This window comes from Esox lucius, chromosome 15 (assembly GCF_011004845.1).
Source record: "Esox lucius isolate fEsoLuc1 chromosome 15, fEsoLuc1.pri, whole genome shotgun sequence".
Classification (NCBI taxonomy): domain Eukaryota; kingdom Metazoa; phylum Chordata; class Actinopteri; order Esociformes; family Esocidae; genus Esox; species Esox lucius.
The window spans coordinates 7,064,054-7,083,134 of NC_047583.1; the positions used below are offsets into that span (position 1 = coordinate 7,064,054).

At 46.9% G+C, this 19,081-nt stretch overlaps 2 protein-coding genes across 8 annotated transcripts in view; both read right to left on the minus strand.

Moving 5' to 3' along the window:
* Positions 1-522: 522 nt before the first annotated feature.
* Positions 523-8,805, minus strand: exd2 (exonuclease 3'-5' domain containing 2). Of its 3 annotated transcripts, none has more exons than XM_010879388.4 (11): positions 8,713-8,805; positions 7,112-7,781; positions 6,820-6,948; positions 6,512-6,639; positions 5,634-5,760; positions 4,801-5,105; positions 3,409-3,515; positions 3,182-3,317; positions 2,745-2,907; positions 2,303-2,505; positions 523-2,172 (listed from the first exon to the last, which is right to left on the minus strand). In XM_010879388.4, the coding sequence occupies exons 2-11, from the start codon at positions 7,550-7,552 to the stop codon at positions 1,956-1,958; spliced, it is 1,956 nt and encodes a 651-aa protein (XP_010877690.1). In that variant the 5' UTR covers positions 7,553-7,781; positions 8,713-8,805; the 3' UTR covers positions 523-1,955. The 3 variants fall into 3 exon arrangements, with proteins under 3 accessions (XP_010877690.1, XP_010877687.1, XP_010877688.1); XM_010879385.4 differs by having other exon boundaries at positions 7,085-7,781; XM_010879386.4 differs by lacking the exon at positions 8,713-8,805 and adding an exon at positions 8,500-8,674 and having other exon boundaries at positions 7,085-7,781.
* Positions 8,806-10,326: 1,521 nt separating this feature from the next.
* numb (NUMB endocytic adaptor protein) overlaps positions 10,327-19,081 on the minus strand; it is a 40,020-nt gene continuing 31,265 nt past the window's right edge. Inside the window, exons 4-11 of one of the 5 annotated variants that reach the window (XM_013137584.4) lie at positions 17,854-17,886; positions 17,261-17,335; positions 16,347-16,487; positions 15,366-15,567; positions 14,967-15,281; positions 14,626-14,784; positions 14,137-14,262; positions 10,327-13,285 (exon numbers count right to left, since the gene is read on the minus strand). In XM_013137584.4, the coding sequence (XP_012993038.2) occupies positions 12,552-13,285; positions 14,137-14,262; positions 14,626-14,784; positions 14,967-15,281; positions 15,366-15,567; positions 16,347-16,487; positions 17,261-17,335; positions 17,854-17,886 (1,785 nt within the window). In that variant the 3' untranslated portion in view covers positions 10,327-12,551. Of the gene's footprint in view, positions 13,286-14,136; positions 14,353-14,625; positions 14,785-14,966; positions 15,282-15,365; positions 15,568-16,346; positions 16,488-17,260; positions 17,336-17,853; positions 17,887-19,081 lie in introns of all 5 variants that reach the window. The other 4 variants (XM_013137582.4, XM_013137586.4, XM_013137585.4 and 1 more) reach the window with 4 other exon arrangements.

A 19,081-nucleotide genomic window follows, 5' to 3' on the forward strand; every position in this document is an offset into this window, starting at 1 on the left:
TCAGGAGGGGACGGGGTCATTTGGGATGCATTCCATGAGAACGACAAACCATTTGACTGACAGATTGTTCCTAATGCCAAAATCAAGAGGCCTTAACTCCGCAACAACCGATTGTAAAAACGTCAATTAAACTGACAAGATCCAACTGCTAAAGAGTACTCGGAGCTGAATGAGATGAAAGACGCGATTCACTCGTTCAAGAAATGTAAAGATGAATGATTTTGTACAACATTTTTTTACAGACTATTTATTAAACTGTGATTTTGTATGGAAACTAAATAAAAACTGAGAATATTTCATTGTGTTTCTGCAGCAAATAGGATTAATAAAAATGATGAATAAAAGTGACTTTTACTTTGGAATTCAGATTCACTAAGTTAATTTAAGTTGTCCCTTATTTAACTAAATTGTTAATATAAGAGTAGAAAGAGACATCATTAGGTATAAAGATTCAAGTCAGTAGTATTATTGTAGTGATAATTCTGCAATACATCCCATTTGAATAGTCACTCCTCACAAGCATACAAATATGATACTTTATTTAATTTACAATTGTAGGGAAACAGAACAGCTTTTACGGGGTTACATCTGGACAAATGTAAATAAAACAAAATGCTGCTGGTTTCTTAAAGACTAATCAAATGCAATATAGTCATGCCAGAAAACATGAACATCTCAGGTTTGCAAAAAGGTTCCCTGCTCAGTGACTTTAAGGTAGTCTTCACTAACCAATGGAGCTTGTCCCTCAGCATATTACTTCTCAACATTGAAATGATTAGGAGCTGATTAGGAGGCAAAAAGTAGAAAAACTGATTTGGGCTGGTCAGATCAGGGACACTTACCACCTGGACTGAAGCAGTAGTGTCCTGTTAATTGTGTGTGTGTGTGTGTGTGTGTGTGGTACACAGCACCAGTAAAAAGTAGTACACTATATAGGGACTGGGCTGCCATTTGGGACACATACTAGCCGGTCATCAGCTGGAGTAAATTCATGTCTGACTTGTAATCGAAGATCAACAAACATGACCAAAGTTAGTGTTATCAAATGTAAAAGTTACCTTTGCCAAGCAAACCAATGATTTCTGAACGCATGGAAATTATTCGTATTAGGGCTGAGACCTGCAGGGTAAATAATTTATATTTAATGAGAACCAAGAGCAGGTTTCAGCGACATCTAAAATACATTTTCTGAAAGTGATCAACAAGGGTTGTGTTTCCAGATTGCCGGTTAAGTATCGTTCTGGAAAATCTGAATGGAAATAGATTTTTAGACCAGGACACGGCCTCACCTGGCTCTGGAAACCAAACCATTAAGTTTTTTTTTCTTTTGTTAAAAAGTGTCCATATGCAATAATTCATCAGGAACCCTCCAACAGAGTCAGTGTTCCAAACGTTTGTGGTGTCTTTACCTTGGTCCAAACGAAAGCGGTCCGTCTCTCCTTCAGTGAGATTTGGCTTTGGGTCCAACAGAACCTTACTCCCCTACACACTGCTATACCTGTGGGCCTATGAGACAATCCTTACGGAATAAAAAGGTAGAATTTCACACCATTAAGAGTTCATTGAGATCCTTCAGGTTCTGCCCGGCTCACTAGCAGCGTCTAATGTTCTTGGCACTCAACACGTATAGCACCATATAGAAATAAAGCCAGGCTCACAAGTACATTTCCTCAACCAGCCAACATCACCAGACCGGAGGGAGACACTGGAACATCAGGGGCCTGCAGGGATCACCCAGGCGGGTTAACTCTCTCTCTGGGCAACGGTGGAGACAAGCCAGTGGTCACCCAGGAAGAGCTGCGGTCGTAACAGCTCAGCTGACTCCAGAGAAGTCCATGGATACAGACTAGCTGGTGCCCAGGCTACAGAGACCGGCGTAGTGTGGGCACCAGCCCGTTTCCTTAACGTTCCACCAAAACAGACCAGCCTTCCGGGCTAGGATAGACAGGACTGTTTCAGTTGAGCTGGATCAGAAGGTCCTCTCCGAACTTGCGTAGGAACTTGTCGTGGTTGTGACTGACCGACCAGAGAGGCGGGAGGAAGCGGGGCGTCATGGTGGACAGGAAGTGCTGCCTCCAGCGGCGCTCCAGGCCCATTAACCCTTTCAAGCCTTGGTCGGCGTGTGCCTGGACCACCTTCAGTCCGTGGGGAATATAACTCTCGTTGAAAATCCTGGGAGGAAGGAATGGTGGGGGAAGGAGGGAAAATTAACGAGCACCAACAGCCGTTGCACAGTAAGCCAAATCAAACTCTGAAGAGCCAGGGAAAGCCCGCTGTGCCGGCCTTGGGTCAGGCTTCATACCGTGTCTCCAGGCCTGCAGCCCTCTGCAGAATGTCTGGTGTCAGCTCCAAATCCGGGTTGTTGTAGAAGCTCCTGATGATGTCCTGCAGCTCCTGCCTCCGGGACCCCGGGAGCCCCTCCCCTGCGGTGAGGAGCGCTCGGGCTGCGGAACGAACCCTCCTGCGGTCGGAGTCCTCCAGCAGACGAACCCCTTCCTCACACCCCTGGCCGACATAGTTCGAAAACAAAATCCGTTATTCTAGATCAGCCACGTTTGCCATATCACAGCAAAGATGACGTTTCAAAAGAACAAACGCCATTTTTCTTTTCGTAAAACATTGTTTTCACCATGACAGACGCTCGTTTTCTCAAAACATTACCATGACATTATAATTGTGACACGTACAGGAAATAGACGGCATCAGCTGCTAACCACCATGATACCGACTGGCGTCCACCCTACCTGAGGGGCAGAGTACTCATCAGCCAGCTGCTGCTTCAGGAAGCCATCGTGGACGTTGGAAGCTGCGTGACAAGACGTACAAAGCAGCAAGATGTCATGGGAGTTGTGGTCCTTCATTTCTGTGGGGAAATGGCGCCTGTATTCATGAGGGACAATGTTTTTCCTGTAAGAGCAACAAGAAGGGAACCAGATTACTTGCACAATTTTTGCATCTGGATGAATCAGCCAGTTAACTAAACTCATGAGCAAACATTCCATAATTGCATGTACAATAAATGAGCCATCATGGTATATAGGCTAAATAGACCGTTTAGAGCCCCTGTATATAGGCTAAACAGACCGTTCAGAGCCCCTGTATATAGGCTAAACAGACCGTTCAGAGCCCCTGATATAGGCTAAACAGACAGTGCAGAACTCCTGATATAGGCTAAACAGACCTTATGTAAGAGTCACTCTTGCCACACACCACACAGAGGTTCTCCTTTGCAGTCAGGTAGTAGTCCTGCTGGGAGTCCGGACGACCTGACGGCTCAAACAGGAGACGCACGATAAATGGATCCTCATTCTGCAACACTAAAGGAAAGGAGGCAGAGACGTGGGGAGGAGATGAAGAGGGAGCCTGATAGTGTGTTCTGGGTAAACAGGCTGTACTATTGGGGTGTACCTCCTATTCCTTTGTCCAGGTACCACTTGGCCTTCTTTTTGTCACAAGTGCAGAGCGGCTGTCCGTCTGGGGCGTGGAGGAAGCAGTTGTCGTAAAGAGGGGACTTCCTGCAACAAACACAGAGCCCGCAGAAACATGTTCAGTTACCACACAATTAGACTGGCAGTCCGACAACTGCATTGTGTGGCTGTGTGCGCGCAAATGGACAGTAAAAACTTTGACCAAAGCAACTATCTGGACAACACTAACATGAATTTGAACACCCTTAATTGTGAAATATCACTTTAAGCTTCATACACCTAGTGGTGCCAGGGGCACACGGCCTTCCACGACACTGGTAGAGGGCAGGAATATACAACACTCGGGGCAGGTACAGCTTCTATCCAGCCCTACACTGACAATAATCACACTCGCCTTGGATGCAAACTGAGCAACAGAAAACACATCCTGTCTCATACTCAGACGTGGAACTCCTGATATAGACTAAACAGACCTTCCGGAACCCCTGATATACCGCTTAGAACTCCTGATATAGGCTAAACAGACCTTCCGGAACCCCTGATATACCGCTTAGAACTCCTGATATAGGCTAAACAGACCTTCCGGAACCCCTGATATACCGCTTAGAACTCCTGATATAGGCTAAACAGACCTTCCGGAACCCCTGATGTACCGCTTAGAACTCCTGATATAGGCTAAACAGACCTTCCGGAACCCCTGATGTACCGTTTAGAACTCCTGATATAGGCTAAACAGACCTTCCGGAACCCCTGATATACCGCTTAGAACTCCTGATATAGGCTAAACAGACCTTCCGGAACCCCTGATGTACCGTTTAGAACTCCTGATATAGGCTAAACAGACTGTCATGCAAAGAATAGTTACATATAGTGGAACTGTCTAAACAGACGTAGTCATCTAGCCCCAGCTGTTACCACCACCCACCCACCAAACGTAGTCATCTAGCCCCAGCTGTTACCACCACCCACCCACCAGACGTAGTCATCTAGCCCCAGCTGTTACCACCACCCACCCACCAAACGTAGTCATCTAGCCCCAGCTGTTACCACCACCCACCCACCAGACGTAGTCGTCCATGCCCCAGCTGTTACCACCACCCACCCACCAGACGTAGTCGTCCATGCCCCAGCTGTTACCACCACCCACCCACCAGACGTAGTCGTCCATGCCCCAGCTGTTACCACCACCCACCCACCAGACGTAGTCGTCCATGCCCCAGCTGTTACCACCACCCACCCACCAGACGTAGTCGTCCATGCCCCAGCTGTTACCACCACCCACCCACCAGACGTAGTCGTCCATGCCCCAGCTGTTACCACCACCCACCCACCAGACGTAGTCGTCCATGCCCCAGCTGTTACCACCACCCACCTTGCGGAGTAGCCCACACCCAGCGGTTTTCTCTTGTTGTTCCTTCTGGGGTCTGGAACTTGCTGGTCACCAGACTCTGGGCTTTCAAAAGTAGGCTTTCTATTCCTTCGTCTCCTCTCCCCGTCCTCGCCATCTCCTCCACCACGCCCCCTGAAGGGCATATCCAACAGGCCCTGGCAGCAATTGGCCAGCTCTGTATAGCCACGCCCACTGCCAGGTGAGGTAGGAGTGGTGTCAGAAGGTAGGCCGAGCAGGTGAAAGAACAGGGCTATGGAGACCTGGGCGTCCCTGGCTGCGTAGGTCATCTGGAGGTCACGGGAGAAGGAGGGGGAGAAAAAGTGGGTTATTTGGGAAAAAAAGCTGAATGGCAGATCCACTACTCTGTAATTAACATAACGTAATTGGCTCTGAACTGATTTGCCATTTTCAGTTGAAAACCTGGCCTTATACATACAACTGCCAGGGCACAGGATAACACAGAACCATATTATATAAAGAGATATATCCAACCAACAATAAGAAAAATACAGTAAAATACATTAAAGGAACACGTACAGACAGATCAGATGATTCAGCATGTGCACTGAACCTTCTCAGTGTGTTTTGAAGTATTTTATTCAACCCTTAATTTAATAGGCAAGTGGACTAGGAAAACACACATTCACTTAAATGACCTGGGAACACCTGTGTTTTGATCAGGGACAGAACAGATTTTTTTTTTAAACTAGCAACCGTTCAGTTATTATTTCAGCACGCTCTTACCTCAGGGCTACCTGGCACCTCTGGGGTGTCTATTGTATTTACTCCAGTCACACCACAAGGTATGGAAGTACCTGTTCCACAGTCAGCTGGTCCGCTTCCCAGTCACTGCAGCGAAGCTCCAAGGATTTATCCAGAGACACATTGAGAAGATCAGCAGCTAGAGACTTGAGGCTCAGGCCATTGCTCAGAACCGCCTGTCTGCACAGAAACATGCATCCAGGTTAAGAACGACTCGTCTTCACAAGAATACAGAGCCAGCGCTATTCAGGATTGACAAGAAATAGCCTAACAGTGTTGTGTGCGGAAAGTGAAAATGAGCACACGAATGTAGCTTTTACAGTGCACACACTCTCTAAGCAAATGTCAAATCATTGCCTTTTTACATGCGAGTTCCACTTCACAGACCCCAACTGAATTGAAGGGAGGCCACAGTTCGATGTGGCATGAATGTTATGCATTCAGCATCAGCATATAGCAGGGAGAAATGAAGGACTGAGACAACTACATTCCCGTAAGGCAGAAACACTTCGGTTTTCCATCCTCTACAAACGAGCGACCGGTTCAGAGTGGACACACCCAGAGCATCCAGAACCAGAGCCCGGTTCAGAGTGGACACACCCAGAGCATCCAGAACCAGAGCCCAGTTCAGAGTGGACACACCCAGAGCATCCAGAACCAGAGCCCGGTTCAGAGTGGACACACCCAGAGCATCCAGAACCAGAGCCCGGTTCAGAGTGGACACACCCAGAGCATCCAGAACCAGAGACATGCAACTGAAGCACATTTCAACCTTACATGCAGGGCTGGCCCTAAGCATAAGCGACATAAGCGGTTGCTTAGGGCCCCCGACCGCTAGGGGCCCCCGGACAGCTAGTGAGCCCCGGGCCGCTAGTGGAGAGGGGGCCCCCAAAAGGCTAGGACTGCTTACATGCAATCTCCAGTTCAGTACCTTTGTCGCAAGGCGAGGTACCTCAGGTCGAGCGTACACCCGAGAGCGAGGCCATAGTCACGGGTCAGGCGTTTTCCATCCTCATAGCAACCCACCCCTACCTTCAGGACATGAGGGTCTCTAAGGACCTATATTGTAAAACAATAAATAAAAAAATACCGTAAACAATCACAAAAACGAATGAGTCATCCATCCAAGGTCAGTTACAAGTGTGCTTTCCCTTTCACATTGGCAGAAGTCAAACCCACTACAGCGGCATTTAAACCACCATGCCCCACCAACACGGACACGATGGGCCCATACGCTACCTCCTTCAGGCTGAGAGGGAGGTCCTGCCAGGCCCCGCGGAATGGCCGCAGCCTCACCAGAACACACCGGCCGGAGTAGGTCGCCATCTGGAGCAGAGACACCGCTGACGTCCGGCCCTTGACCGACACCTGGGGGGGCAGACGGCCAGAGGGAAGGAGGCGACAAGACGGAGGGAAGAGAGGAGGAGGTCGCGTCAGGGATGAGAGGATCGGCTGGAGAGGATCAATGACACACGTTTTGTGAAAACAATAAACAAATTCTTACGCCCGGGCCCTCGCTTTGAGTCTTTACCCATTCACAGTCCAGCCCAAGGACCGGGTAGACGGCCAGCTCCTTCTGCAGCGTGGGCCACAGCTGCTCCCAATCCTCCTCACAGTGTACAGTCACCGGCTGGATCGCCAGGACCTGGTCAACAGAAGGCAGTAAAGACGCCTGGGGGAAGCCCAGACACTGCCCATCGGGTAGCTGTGACTGACAGGGTTTACATGGAATCTGAGGTTGGGACTCTGACACTGGCTTTTTACTCTCTACTACCACCGGCTCTGGTTCGACGGGGCACGGCTGTTCCACGGTTAAGGGACCAGAGATGACCCCAGCCGGACCCTTACGACCCTGAACAGGAAGCTGCTGCTTCTTCTTCTGGATCCTTAGTCGCCACAGCATCAGGCCTCCCAAGGTGGCCCCCAACAGGGTCACAACAGCAGCAGTTAGGGCGTTTTGCCTAGAAGACATCTTTAGGTTTCAAAGGTGCAGTGTCGGTTCGGGCTGGTTGGTTGTGTAGACAGGCGTAGGTAAGTGAGCCTGCACCCAATTTACAGAACAAATGTAAGTTTGCTCAGAGTGTTTGCATTGGGTAGAGAGAGATAGGCCAGTCTTTCCTTTGGTGGTGCCTAAATCCATGTAATGAGAAACGGCTGGACAGTAGGCTCTGCTCCTTTATTGAGGGCAGAGACCTCACTCTCTAGAAAATAAACAACAAATAGGCACGTTACATCAACCTGAATCTACATACACTGACTCCAACACACTGTCCACAGGCCACATCAAGAACAGCAACGCAGTACTGTGATTCACAATATCTATACGTCATCTATCAAAAACAGTAAATCACTTGTTTTCTAGTCGAACAATGCCACATGTTGTAAACGATGTTCGCTTCTTGCTTGACTGTATAGGACATGACAGCTGAGACAGCATTTTGCGTTGTTTACTACGGCAGTTGGCTAACTGGTGCTAAAAAAAAAGGAGGTTGTTTATGACATAAGAAATACTTGCCATCCGGGTTAAGGGGTCGGCTTAGCAGCAACTATGCACATTACTGATTGCTACCAGTATGTTCTGGAAAATCTTACGATTTGATTATTGACACCAATTTGGCTAGTGAGCCCACTGAACAGGCGAAATGCATGGCTAGGTATTTAGCTGAAAATTCCGAGCTAGCTAGTCATTTAGCACACAGCTGATGCTAACGACGGCGAGAGATGGCTAGCAAGAAGTAAACTAGCCACTTAGCTAGCTATATCGATTAAAGTGTAAAAAACCCTAGAGGGTCCTAAAGTAATGCACACGTCTAATGTTAGAATAGCAATTCGTTTGTTCGTCACGTTGCGGTGGTTGTCACTAGTGAGCAGGCGTTTGTTATCGTTTCCGCAAGTTTTTTTAGTGGAGTTTTAGCTTACTTGTACACTTCAGTAGCTTGGTAGCCATGCTAGCTAACTTTACTAGATGAAGATAGCCACGTTAGTTAACACATCCAATGTAAGCTTCATTAGTCAGTTCGTTAACCTACGTCAGTAACGTTAAACACCTTAGGTGTACAACTTCTTTGGACTAACAAATGCATTTAGTTTCTCACGACTTGCGTTTGCTTATTTTAAGCCTTGGCTACCTACCTTGGCGTTTCATATCAACATCATAACGCAACACTACTTGCATGCACATGTCCACTTGTTTTTAGAGGTGATGTATACTGCTTCCGGCTCTATTTATCATGATCCGAATAGGGTTTTGAAAGTAGAAGCCCTACCATTTCAGTTATACACATATATTATAATAAATATAATCAGAATGAGCCCAATAATTTTTTTGTTGACAAAAGCAGTCCTAAGAAGCATACAATTCAGAAATTGGAACCATATGATGGGATAGGTCAGACATGTCGGCTAACAACGGTTTGTCGATGCTGTGATGATCTGAATTTGAAATATGCATCTGCACTCTATATTTATTCGCTAGCTTGCCAGACAGCAACCTAGCTTTAGAGGAATGATTCCACACATTTGCGAAATTAATTATCTGCTTCACAATGACAGCATTCCATTCATTGGAGTCGGTCATCACTTAGAAGTTCTAAATGCAATAAGTACTGATGTTATATACCAGCAATTACAGCTTTCAATTAAAAAAAGAGGCATGAAACCTGTATAATCTGTATTTATAATTATCCAAAAATATTTTAAGTTGGCATTAATTCATTTGGACAATTTCTGACAAACAACATCAGAAGGATAATTAGAGATACTGCCATTCATTTCTATTAGGCTGGTTTAGATTTCTTCATAGATTTCAAATATTATTTAGCGGATGCTTTGATCCAGATTAGTAAAGTTGCCATCAAAGTATTTTTTTAAGAAACTGAACAATATGGCTGGAAATGGGTGATAATGACACAGCCTCCAGTCATTTAATAACATCACTACATAAAGATGTTAGCCATAATGGTCCTAAACCTTTCTCTAGCAGGGGCTCCCAATGTTAGTATGGAGACATGAAGATCTCGTTGATATTTGGACAGATCTCCGCTGTGATGGGCTACCAGGGACTTTGTCTAGAAGGTGTGAAAGTTACATAAAAAAAACCAATTCATTAAAACATTTGTAATGTAGGGAGTGCTTGGGTCCCATGGGCCTGTGCTTCTTTTCTATTCCGGGAACAGAAATCTGGGTCCTCAGTGGCACAGCGGTCAAATCAATGCCTTGCAGTTAGCTGTCTCATTATGATAACAGGGTTCAAAAACAGCTTGTGACTTAACTCAGAGGTCCAGTTGAGGGTAGTTAAAATTTAGTGTTTAGTAAACTATTGTTGTTGCCTTGCCTCATTGCGCTCTAGCAACTTCTTGTGTGAGCACAGTTGAGGTAGAAGGCCAGGGAAAACCTTTCTTCGGGTGCATAAGGATTCTGGTGTAGACGTCCAGGTTGAGTAAGCAGTGTGATGAGGAAAACACAATGGGCTAATTTCACAAATGTTATGAGTCATTCCTCTTAAGCTAGCTTGCTGTCTGGCAATTTTCTTATGTTTTAATGCAAATACTCTACATACGGCACCTTTAATTAATAATTCTCTCTGAGAAAAAAACCTCCTTTTAATATATATGTTGCTGTATATATTGCTGAGTAAGTATTTTTTAGTTCAGTTGCTATCTTAAAACATGGAAACTACTAGCAGCAGAGTCATCATAAATACATTAAAAAACAGAATAAAGAATTCTCCCAGAGCTCTTTTTCCTCTATCACCAACAATTTATTCAATAATTTTAGCTTCAATTGTTCTGAAAGAAGTGGAATAAAGTAATGAAATAATTACAAAATGGAAAATAAAAACTAGATCAGATAACAGATCATATTCACAGGATAATAAAAACAAAAAAACATGACATGTGAGATTGAGAAACAGAACGAGTCCCAAATGGCAACTTAGTCCCTATAGTGGACCCTGATGAAAGGAATATCACTATGTAGGGCATAGGGATCCATTTGGGACAGCATGGGGATGCAGACGAACAGATCCACCCATCAGGTCTCCCTGCAAACAGCAGGGGTGTATCCATTTTGCTGATCCTGTTACGAACAAACCATTTTGCAACAAAAACAAGAGGTTCTGTAGCACAAACTCAAGTGTCGTTGGAATGAATGAACCCAGAACATACGGTCAGAACCACAGTTAGACTGAAGTGGTGTGGACCACACCATCCTGCTACAGATAAAGTTGCGCCATTCAGGTGACCTTCCCACAAACTCCCTGGTTTTCCAGAGATCCCAGCCAGACTGGTATTCCACAGATCTACTGTATGTTACCTTGAAGTTGGCAGATTCTTCACACCAGGATGGATTTAGGAAAACAACAGAATTTAGGTCAGAGGTGTCAAACTGGTTCCATGGAGGGCTAAGAGTCTGCTGGTTTTCACTCTCATTTTGTACTTGATTGAATAATTAGGTCAGTAATTGGTTAGGAACCAATTTATCGGAAAAAACTAAAATCTGCAGACACCCAGCCCTCCGTGGAACCGGTTTGACACCCCTGGTTTAGGTGAAGATACCAGACTTGAACACTTGTTGTTAAAGTTACTGTAGCAAGAACCGTGACTCAACAAATTAATACAAACCCACAGCCACACAACCCCTGATCATCATTCACCACTGTGGCCAAATGATCAACTACTATATAGTGCTTGTGCAAATAAAATGTGAGATCAATCAATTGATCAACGCCATTAAAACATTATATTTGAAGGAGGAAAGAAATTAATTGTGAGATGACTGTCTATAGTGTTAAAATACAAAAAAGACAATGAACGTTACCACAAAAATAAAAGACAATGAGGATGCAAGACAGACGATGTAGTTGAGCACAACTGAGTACTAACGAGTACTAGACTATTAAAATCATAGTAAGGAGACCAGAGAGCGCAGAGCATTGATAGCCGAGGCAATCTGAGGGGCATTCAATAGTCGAACAACCTGGCAAAATGTTTCTCACCATTTCATCTAAACAGATAACGCTTTGCAAAAAAAAAAAAAAAAATAGAGTTTCTATGAGACGTATTCAGGTAGTTCCACTTGATTCAGTTTGGTTGCCAGTGAATCCACCCATGGGAAACTCCACAAAACCACCACTACCGTTGTGGTTCCACGCTGATTGTTGCTGCAATGATGACTTCCTATTTACAGTGAGGTGACATCCAATCCCAGGAAGCAAAAAAATGGCAGTGAGACCGAATTCCGTAAAAAGAAATAAAACAACTGTCGCTTCAACGCACACACTCTTCGTAGAACTCAGCAGCGCCGCCACGGGGTGCTGCCATGTACGCGATTATAGTCTTTACAGTTATATCTTTTATGTATAATATATGGTCATTTCTGGTATACACATCGCAAAACCACTCATTGCCATTGTCGCTAGCTAGCCTCTGTGCCTTTGGCAAAGATTACTTACATCTCTTTTGCTATTTAAAATATACCTTAATGCATAAAAATAAAGATTTTGGCATTCTCTCACTTCTGATTTTGAAGTTTTAGATGAGAAGCTCTGGTCTGGAAGCTCTGTCCCCTTTCAGTGCTGCAGTCCTTCAGCCTGCCAGATGGCCGGGGGGGGGGGGGGGAATCATAGTCCGGCCACCCAGGGGGCGCTGCGAGCTGGACCAGGAGGAGAGGGAGGAGGTGGGGCAAGGGGGACAGAGCAGGAGCTGCGTCTTCGGGTGGTGGTTTGAGCAGGCTGGGAGGGCTCAGGGGATAGGGTCAGTCTGAAGGCCTTGACGTCTTCCTCCCTGCTGACAGGTCCACCATCCACCGCCCTAACCCCTGCTCTTCCTCTCCAGTCCGGTCCTCCATTAAGCCTGACCGGGCCGGTGGGGGGGGGGCGGAGGAGGGGGCTTTGCCTTCTCTCTGCCGTCTCTAACCAATTTGTACAATCAACAGAAGTGCCTTCCTGGCTCCGCCTCCTCCTCTCCCAGTCTCTACAGCTGGATCTCAAAGGTCTGGTGCAGCTCGGTGGAAAAGGGGTTGGTGGGCGACGGAGTGGTGCGCTGGCGGGAGCGGCTTTCCAGGGCCGCCCACTTGGCCTCGAAGGGGTCGGCAGCAGGCTGGGGGGGGAGCGGCGGCGCCGGAGAGGATGGAGGCGGCAGGGAGGGAGGGGCCCAGCCGTCACCCGCCACGCCGTTAAAGGCTAAGCTCCCATTGGGCGGCTGAAGGGGGACCTGTGGAGGGTTAATGAAGGGGACGCCCACGGCGTGCTGGGCGGGGTCGTACTGGGTCACGGGGTACGCCTGGGGCTGCGTGGCCGAACCGAACACGTTGGCCACCATCTGGGAGGGGGTGATCCCCACCACAGGCACACTCGGCTGGCCGTAGGATAGCCCATTGGACATGGGGTAGGGGGCCGGAGTCTGGTAGGACGGCTGGCGAGGGGGCAGCAGAGGAACGGCAAGGGGAACGGCGGGCATGAAGGCCACTGGGGCAGCCGACGCCACGGGCATGGGGGCGGGGAAGGGAGTGGCAGAGAATGCCGGGGGGTTTGGGGCCAGGAGGTTTTGGGAGGTGTGTGAGGACGCGGGTTGCGGAGCGCGGACAGACTTGGTGACCTCTTCCAGCCAGCGGTCAGCCTCAGACGGTGTGCGGCGGTGGGAGTGGTGAGATGGGGAAGCCGCGGCGGAGGGTGGAGCTACAATCACTGGTGTGGTCCAATCACCACCTGGTGGAGAGCACAAGACACACACAGACAGGCAGACACACAGAAATGTCAAATGATCACCAGTCAAAGGTTTGGACAGTCACCCATTCACTTGAATGGTTAAGTGTGTCAACATTTCGGATTCATATTTGAAGTGCAAATGAATTACAATCAGTTTCTCTAGATTGCCTTGTGAAAGATGGCTTTTTACAACTTAGATAGTCATTTTGGCAATATTACTGTAGTGGCACTTCTTTTCATTCTTCACCATCGTAACTGTACCAGGTTCAGATGATTAATTGGAAAACACAAACTTATAATGTCCAACGCACGGTCAAAAAACTCCCAAACAAACCAAAGCTACGTCCACTCTAAGCTATTACTACACACTCGCATCATATTTATATATTCGGAAGTAATTTATACATTACTAAATTCAGAATTTTAACTAACACAAACCTTACAAATTATAATGAAATTATCATGACCAATTCTTAATTGATTTGAACTAAATTAGTATTATTAATCAACTAGTTCCTCATTGGTTCTTACAATTACAAACTTTCAAGTGTCAGTCTGACTAGCCCAGCTAGGAGATCCCTGGCAAGGAGATCATTCCTTCAAAAAGGTGCATTGAAGTGATTGTGATGGAAGAGATGTGCGTATATTTGGACACTCCAGGTGCTGACCAGACAGCAGTGTGTGGCGGAAACTCCACCCAACTCTGGTCTCAGCCTGTATTCAGAAAGTGTCTCACAGTAGTGAGTGATGATCAGCGCGTCCCTTTATGTGCCGACAGGAAGCTGACCGTCATTACTCCCACTGTGAAAGGCTTCATGAACACAGCTGTGGTCAGGTGCTTCAGTCCTCACCTGGGTGTGTGGAGGAGGACGAGGCGGGGGCCTCGGCCCAGGGGTTAGTGTCCCGGGCAGGCAGGGGAGGGGCCATTGCTGGGTGGTTGGCAGTGGAGGGATGGAATAGCGGCTCAGAGCCGTTCACTACAGCAGAGCGAGGAGCAAACAGGGTGGCGGATAAGAGCGAGCTTGTTGTCGTGGTTCTGGTAGTGCAGGCAAGCATGTCCTGGTTGTCTGCAGAGATGGTAGTATTGGATGTGAAGAACATTAATGGGCATGCAAGTAATGGACAAGTGTCTTGTACACTTCATAGTGCGTCAGTGAGCCAGACAGGCTTAAGTGAATAGGAACACATTCACATCAGGCGACGGAGACAGACAGGCGACGGAGACAGACAGGCGACGGAGACAGACAGGCGACGGAGACAGACAGGCGACGGAGACAGACAGGCGACGGAGACAGACAGGCAGTGTTATTTTGCGTCTCCCAGGTCGGTGTCATGGTTACCTGGCTGAGCTCCGGCCGGCGCTCCTGGGGACTGGGGGGAGGAGGCCGGTCGAGGCATGGGGGCCTGGGAGAACGGATCTTCGGGAGGCCCACTGAAGGCTGAGGTGATCTGGGTACACAACGAGCTGATGCTGTCTCCCTCACCTTCCAGCTCCGGGACTGGGGAAACATTAAGGAGGTTTTTTATATATTGTGCAGTCGGTGCGCATTGAGAACCAAGCAGACCCATTTCTACCGCGCTGGACCGCACTGAACGCCTGAAGGTTAAAGGTCACACAACAACACACTGATGGAACAGAGGGACAGCTGAGAGGAACAGAGGGTGCGAACTCTTGACTCACCCGTGTTCTTCATGGGGAAGTCAGACTTGCGCTGCATGGTGGAAGGCAGCTCGTTCATTCTGAGCGACAGCTGCCGTTTGAAGGGAGAGGACTTGTTGTTGAGGGCAGGGAACCCTCTGAAGGAGCCCTGTCTGGCCAGGGTCTCCACGGGGGCGTGTCTGCGGGGGATTACCTGGGGGCCGTGGGTGCTCGGCCCCAGGGGAGGGGAGGAGGAGGGAGGGGATGGAGGCCCGGTTAGGGGGGTCACAGCCTGGTTCACCACGCCAACACTGGGGCCCGAGGTCACAGGGACGGAGGAGTTGACATGGTTCTCCGCTGTCAGAGGGGGAACAGTGTCAGGGGACAGCACTGGGTGCACCATGCTGACGCAGGGCTATGAGGAGGGAGACACCCACACACCTTTCTTGTCCTGTAACTGCCTCATGACCTCCTCTCGCTCGGCGGCTTCGGTTGCCGTGGTGACTCGGAACGATCCCTCCCTGGTGAAGGTGGTTCTGTTGGCGTCGAACGTTGCCGTGACGCCGCACTCTTTCTCCCGCTTCTGTTTCCTCTCCAGACAGGCGGCAAAGGCACAGCCTACCGCGTGGCTCAGACGTTCCCCCTTGAACACGTTAATAACACGTTCATAACATGTTAATAAAACGTTAACACAACCCGCCACCTGGCTCAGACGGTCCCTGGTTCAGGGTCTAATCAGTCATCACTAATTTGGTCAAATCAGACCCTCACTCCTAACAACTTGTTCGAATGCTTTGCCAAATCTCAGAGGGTGACTTCCAGAGAGCGGCAAAGAGATAAACAAGCCTGTGAACTTGAGACTTGAATAATGCAATTGTTCCACTTTTAAAGGAGCGGTTAACCCAATGTTGCAATCCTGTTAAAAAGAAAAAAATCTGTACTTTGACTGGTACAATAATCACCACAAAAGTGTTCTCACAAACACGCATTAGTAATGTTGTTCCAAGCATCCATCCCCTTGGGTAAAATTAGTACACCATTTTTGCTCTGACCTGGGGAAAAGGCTACTCACTAATTTAGGAGGTATGCCCTCTATTTGATTTGAAAGCCAAATTAAATGCTTGCGTCATATAGGATGTGTAAACGTTCTGAAGTGTGAAATTGCGCAAGCTCCGAAATAAACTGGTTGCCTTGTGGTATTCCTCTTTGCTCATGGCTGAATCATTGCACACTTGCTCAATCATTTTGGTCTGATCTAAATTTGAACATGATAATGGAGGGCCAAGAGGCAACTCTGCTGTTGAGAGATTACAGCATGATGGGTTAGTACATCAAGGCTCTCACTAAATCCACGGCATATTAATTTAGGTTGGGGTTGGGGCCTGGGTTCAGGTAAGCGGGTCAAGGTTTAGGGTGTCCTACCGAGTCCTTAATGGCCATGAAGCAGTGACAGATCCATCTTCTGGTGGTTCCATCTCTACAGATGTAGGAGAAGGCTCGCTCAAAGTTCCGGTCCGGAGCGCAGAATGATACCTTCTCTATCGTCTGATCTAGTATCAGGTCCTACAGGGGCAGACAATATAGTTCATACATTACCATACCGACATGACTGTTGAAACTTCCTTGTCACATTACCCTGTTATAGCTGTCTGTCAACACAGAATGACATTACACTGTCATTAATACATTATCGCATTACTCAATAATTTATCACTGAATTATCATATTAACCTGTCCGTTATTACTACATCATCACAAACATCCTATGCACCTCCTGTTCATACTACTTCAGACTCAAAGTCCATTTGAGTGATCTTACCTGGATCATGAGTGCAAGTTTGGAGTGTTAATTGTTTGGTTATGCGGCAAGATTAGTTCACATGTAATAACGCCTCTATCCAGTAGGTGGCAGCTAAACATAGTTTAAAATGGACACGCTCTATTAATAGTCCATGAAGGAGTTTCTAAATTAGCTCACTGGAGTATAGTATTACAGTTACAAAAGAGGAACCTGCGGCTGACCAACCAAACGTCAGCAGACCAAAATCTTACAAACCAAGCAGTCATTACACCAGAATGTTACAAACCAGTCAGTACACCAGAATGTTAAAAACATTTCTGTATACAAATATCTTACAAACCAAACCATCAGAAGATCAAAATGTTACACACCAAGGTTTTAGCAGACCAAAAAATTTGCAGCTCATTGAAGTGAGACATTCCAAGTCATTGGTGTGTAAGTGTTCCCTCTTGGGGAAGTAGAAATGCTGCAAGCATTTCCTCTGGTTGAATTATGACATGCTGTGTGTGTTTTGACTTAGCTGCTAAGCTGTTACCTTAGTTTTGTCATCTACAACGCGTAGTCCATCTGCCGAGACCCACAGCACAGCTCTCACAGCCTTCTTCCCTGCCTGCAATGGGGGGGGGGGGGACAGACATGAGGCAGAGAGAGATGAGGCATGAGAGGGAGACAGAGAGAGAGAGAGAGAGAGAGGGCAGACCAGCCAAAGATCTCTCAGTTGTCTTCCTCCAGCTGATGCTTAAATCCTTATAACCCCTGCACACAACACACCCACAACATCACAACCTGGAAGAAAACAGAAAAACATTGTAGAGAGAGTGATTTGAAGAGGACAGAGGGTGTTGAGTTTAGTGTTCTTGTGCTGTGAGTACCCAGACTGGAATAAGAAAGAACAGGTAAAGGAAGGTTAAAACACTGCAACACAACAACTGACAGTGGCCTTCCCACAACATAAATAAGACACGCGCGCACACACACACACATACACACAAACACACACACGCGCACATCCCGCAAAGTAGTGTTTGAGACGTCCTGTAGAGCAGTCAGTCAGAACAGTGAGGGGTTATATTATATTACAGAAGGAGAGAGACAGGCACTCTGACTGACACACAAAGCAGAACTTACTTTTGTAAAGAAGCCTTTGAAGAATTTCCTGTCCTGTTGTTGGATGGTAGAGGAGGAGGGGGGACAAGGTCGCACAATGTTACCGGGGTCTGACGAAGGCTACACACAGGGTCTTGTGTATATGTGTGGGTGTGTGTGTGTCTGTGTACAGTACAGGGGTGCATTCACTCCGCCAAACAGTTGTGTTGCGAAACATTTTGCCAAAGAGAAGTAAACAACCAAACTAAAGAGCTAGGGACTGTTTCACCAAATAGATTTGGACTGGTTTTGTTAAGCTGACTGAAAACACGCCTGTTTAATTGTTTAAGGGGGGGGGGGGGGGGGTTTGAAGGAGCAATGGGAGAACAGAATGGAAGAATTAATGTTGTTTGAGAATGATAGATGGATTAATGAATGAGTGGGTGGGTGGTACATGAACAAGTTCACTGAATGTGATTCCAGCTTGAGTGCTTGGGGTAATGAACACCTCTGGAATTGTTGGGCACACCAAGCATTTCATTTTTTTTGTTAACATTTTTGAGGTGACAGAAATAAGACATTGCATTTGGTCATATACAGTGCTCTCCAGAATTATAATGGGCACCCTAGGTAAATATTTAAAAAATAGTCTGAGAAAAAAGGTCATTCTTGTTTATCAGCTGTTCATCACTCAAAAAGTCATAAGAATCTTACCTTGAAATTATTCAACAAAACAATTGTCATTATTGACAATTTCTCTTATTCAAAAACATGTGTGCCACACTATATCGCACCCCTGTACTTTGTGCACCCTCCCTGTGCCAACATTACAGCTCTGATGGATCATCTAGTTTCGTTGATGAGATGGCACAAGCCATTGAAAGGGTTGGGACCACTCCTCCATAGAACAACCATAAAACAACTTACTTCCTGCCTGCCCGTGGCTCTTCTTACACCAATCCCAGAAAAGCTGAACTTAAGTTTAATCAGATCAGAGAATATGGTTCCAATCAAAGTTCCAATTACATGCATTCAATTCCAGGCACTTTATGTTTGCAGTTTGGTGAGGCTCTCTTCTGGTAAACCTTCTAAATAACTTGTTGGCATCAAGGTAGTCCAATCATAGTTTTGGAGACTTGGTGACCCAAAGATAGGCAACGTCTGCAATACTCCAAATTGTGCTCCTTGGAGACAGGCGCAAATTATTAGAAAATGATTTGTGAGTAGCTTTGGAGACCCCTGCCTACTAAAAAGAGTAGAACCTTGGTGT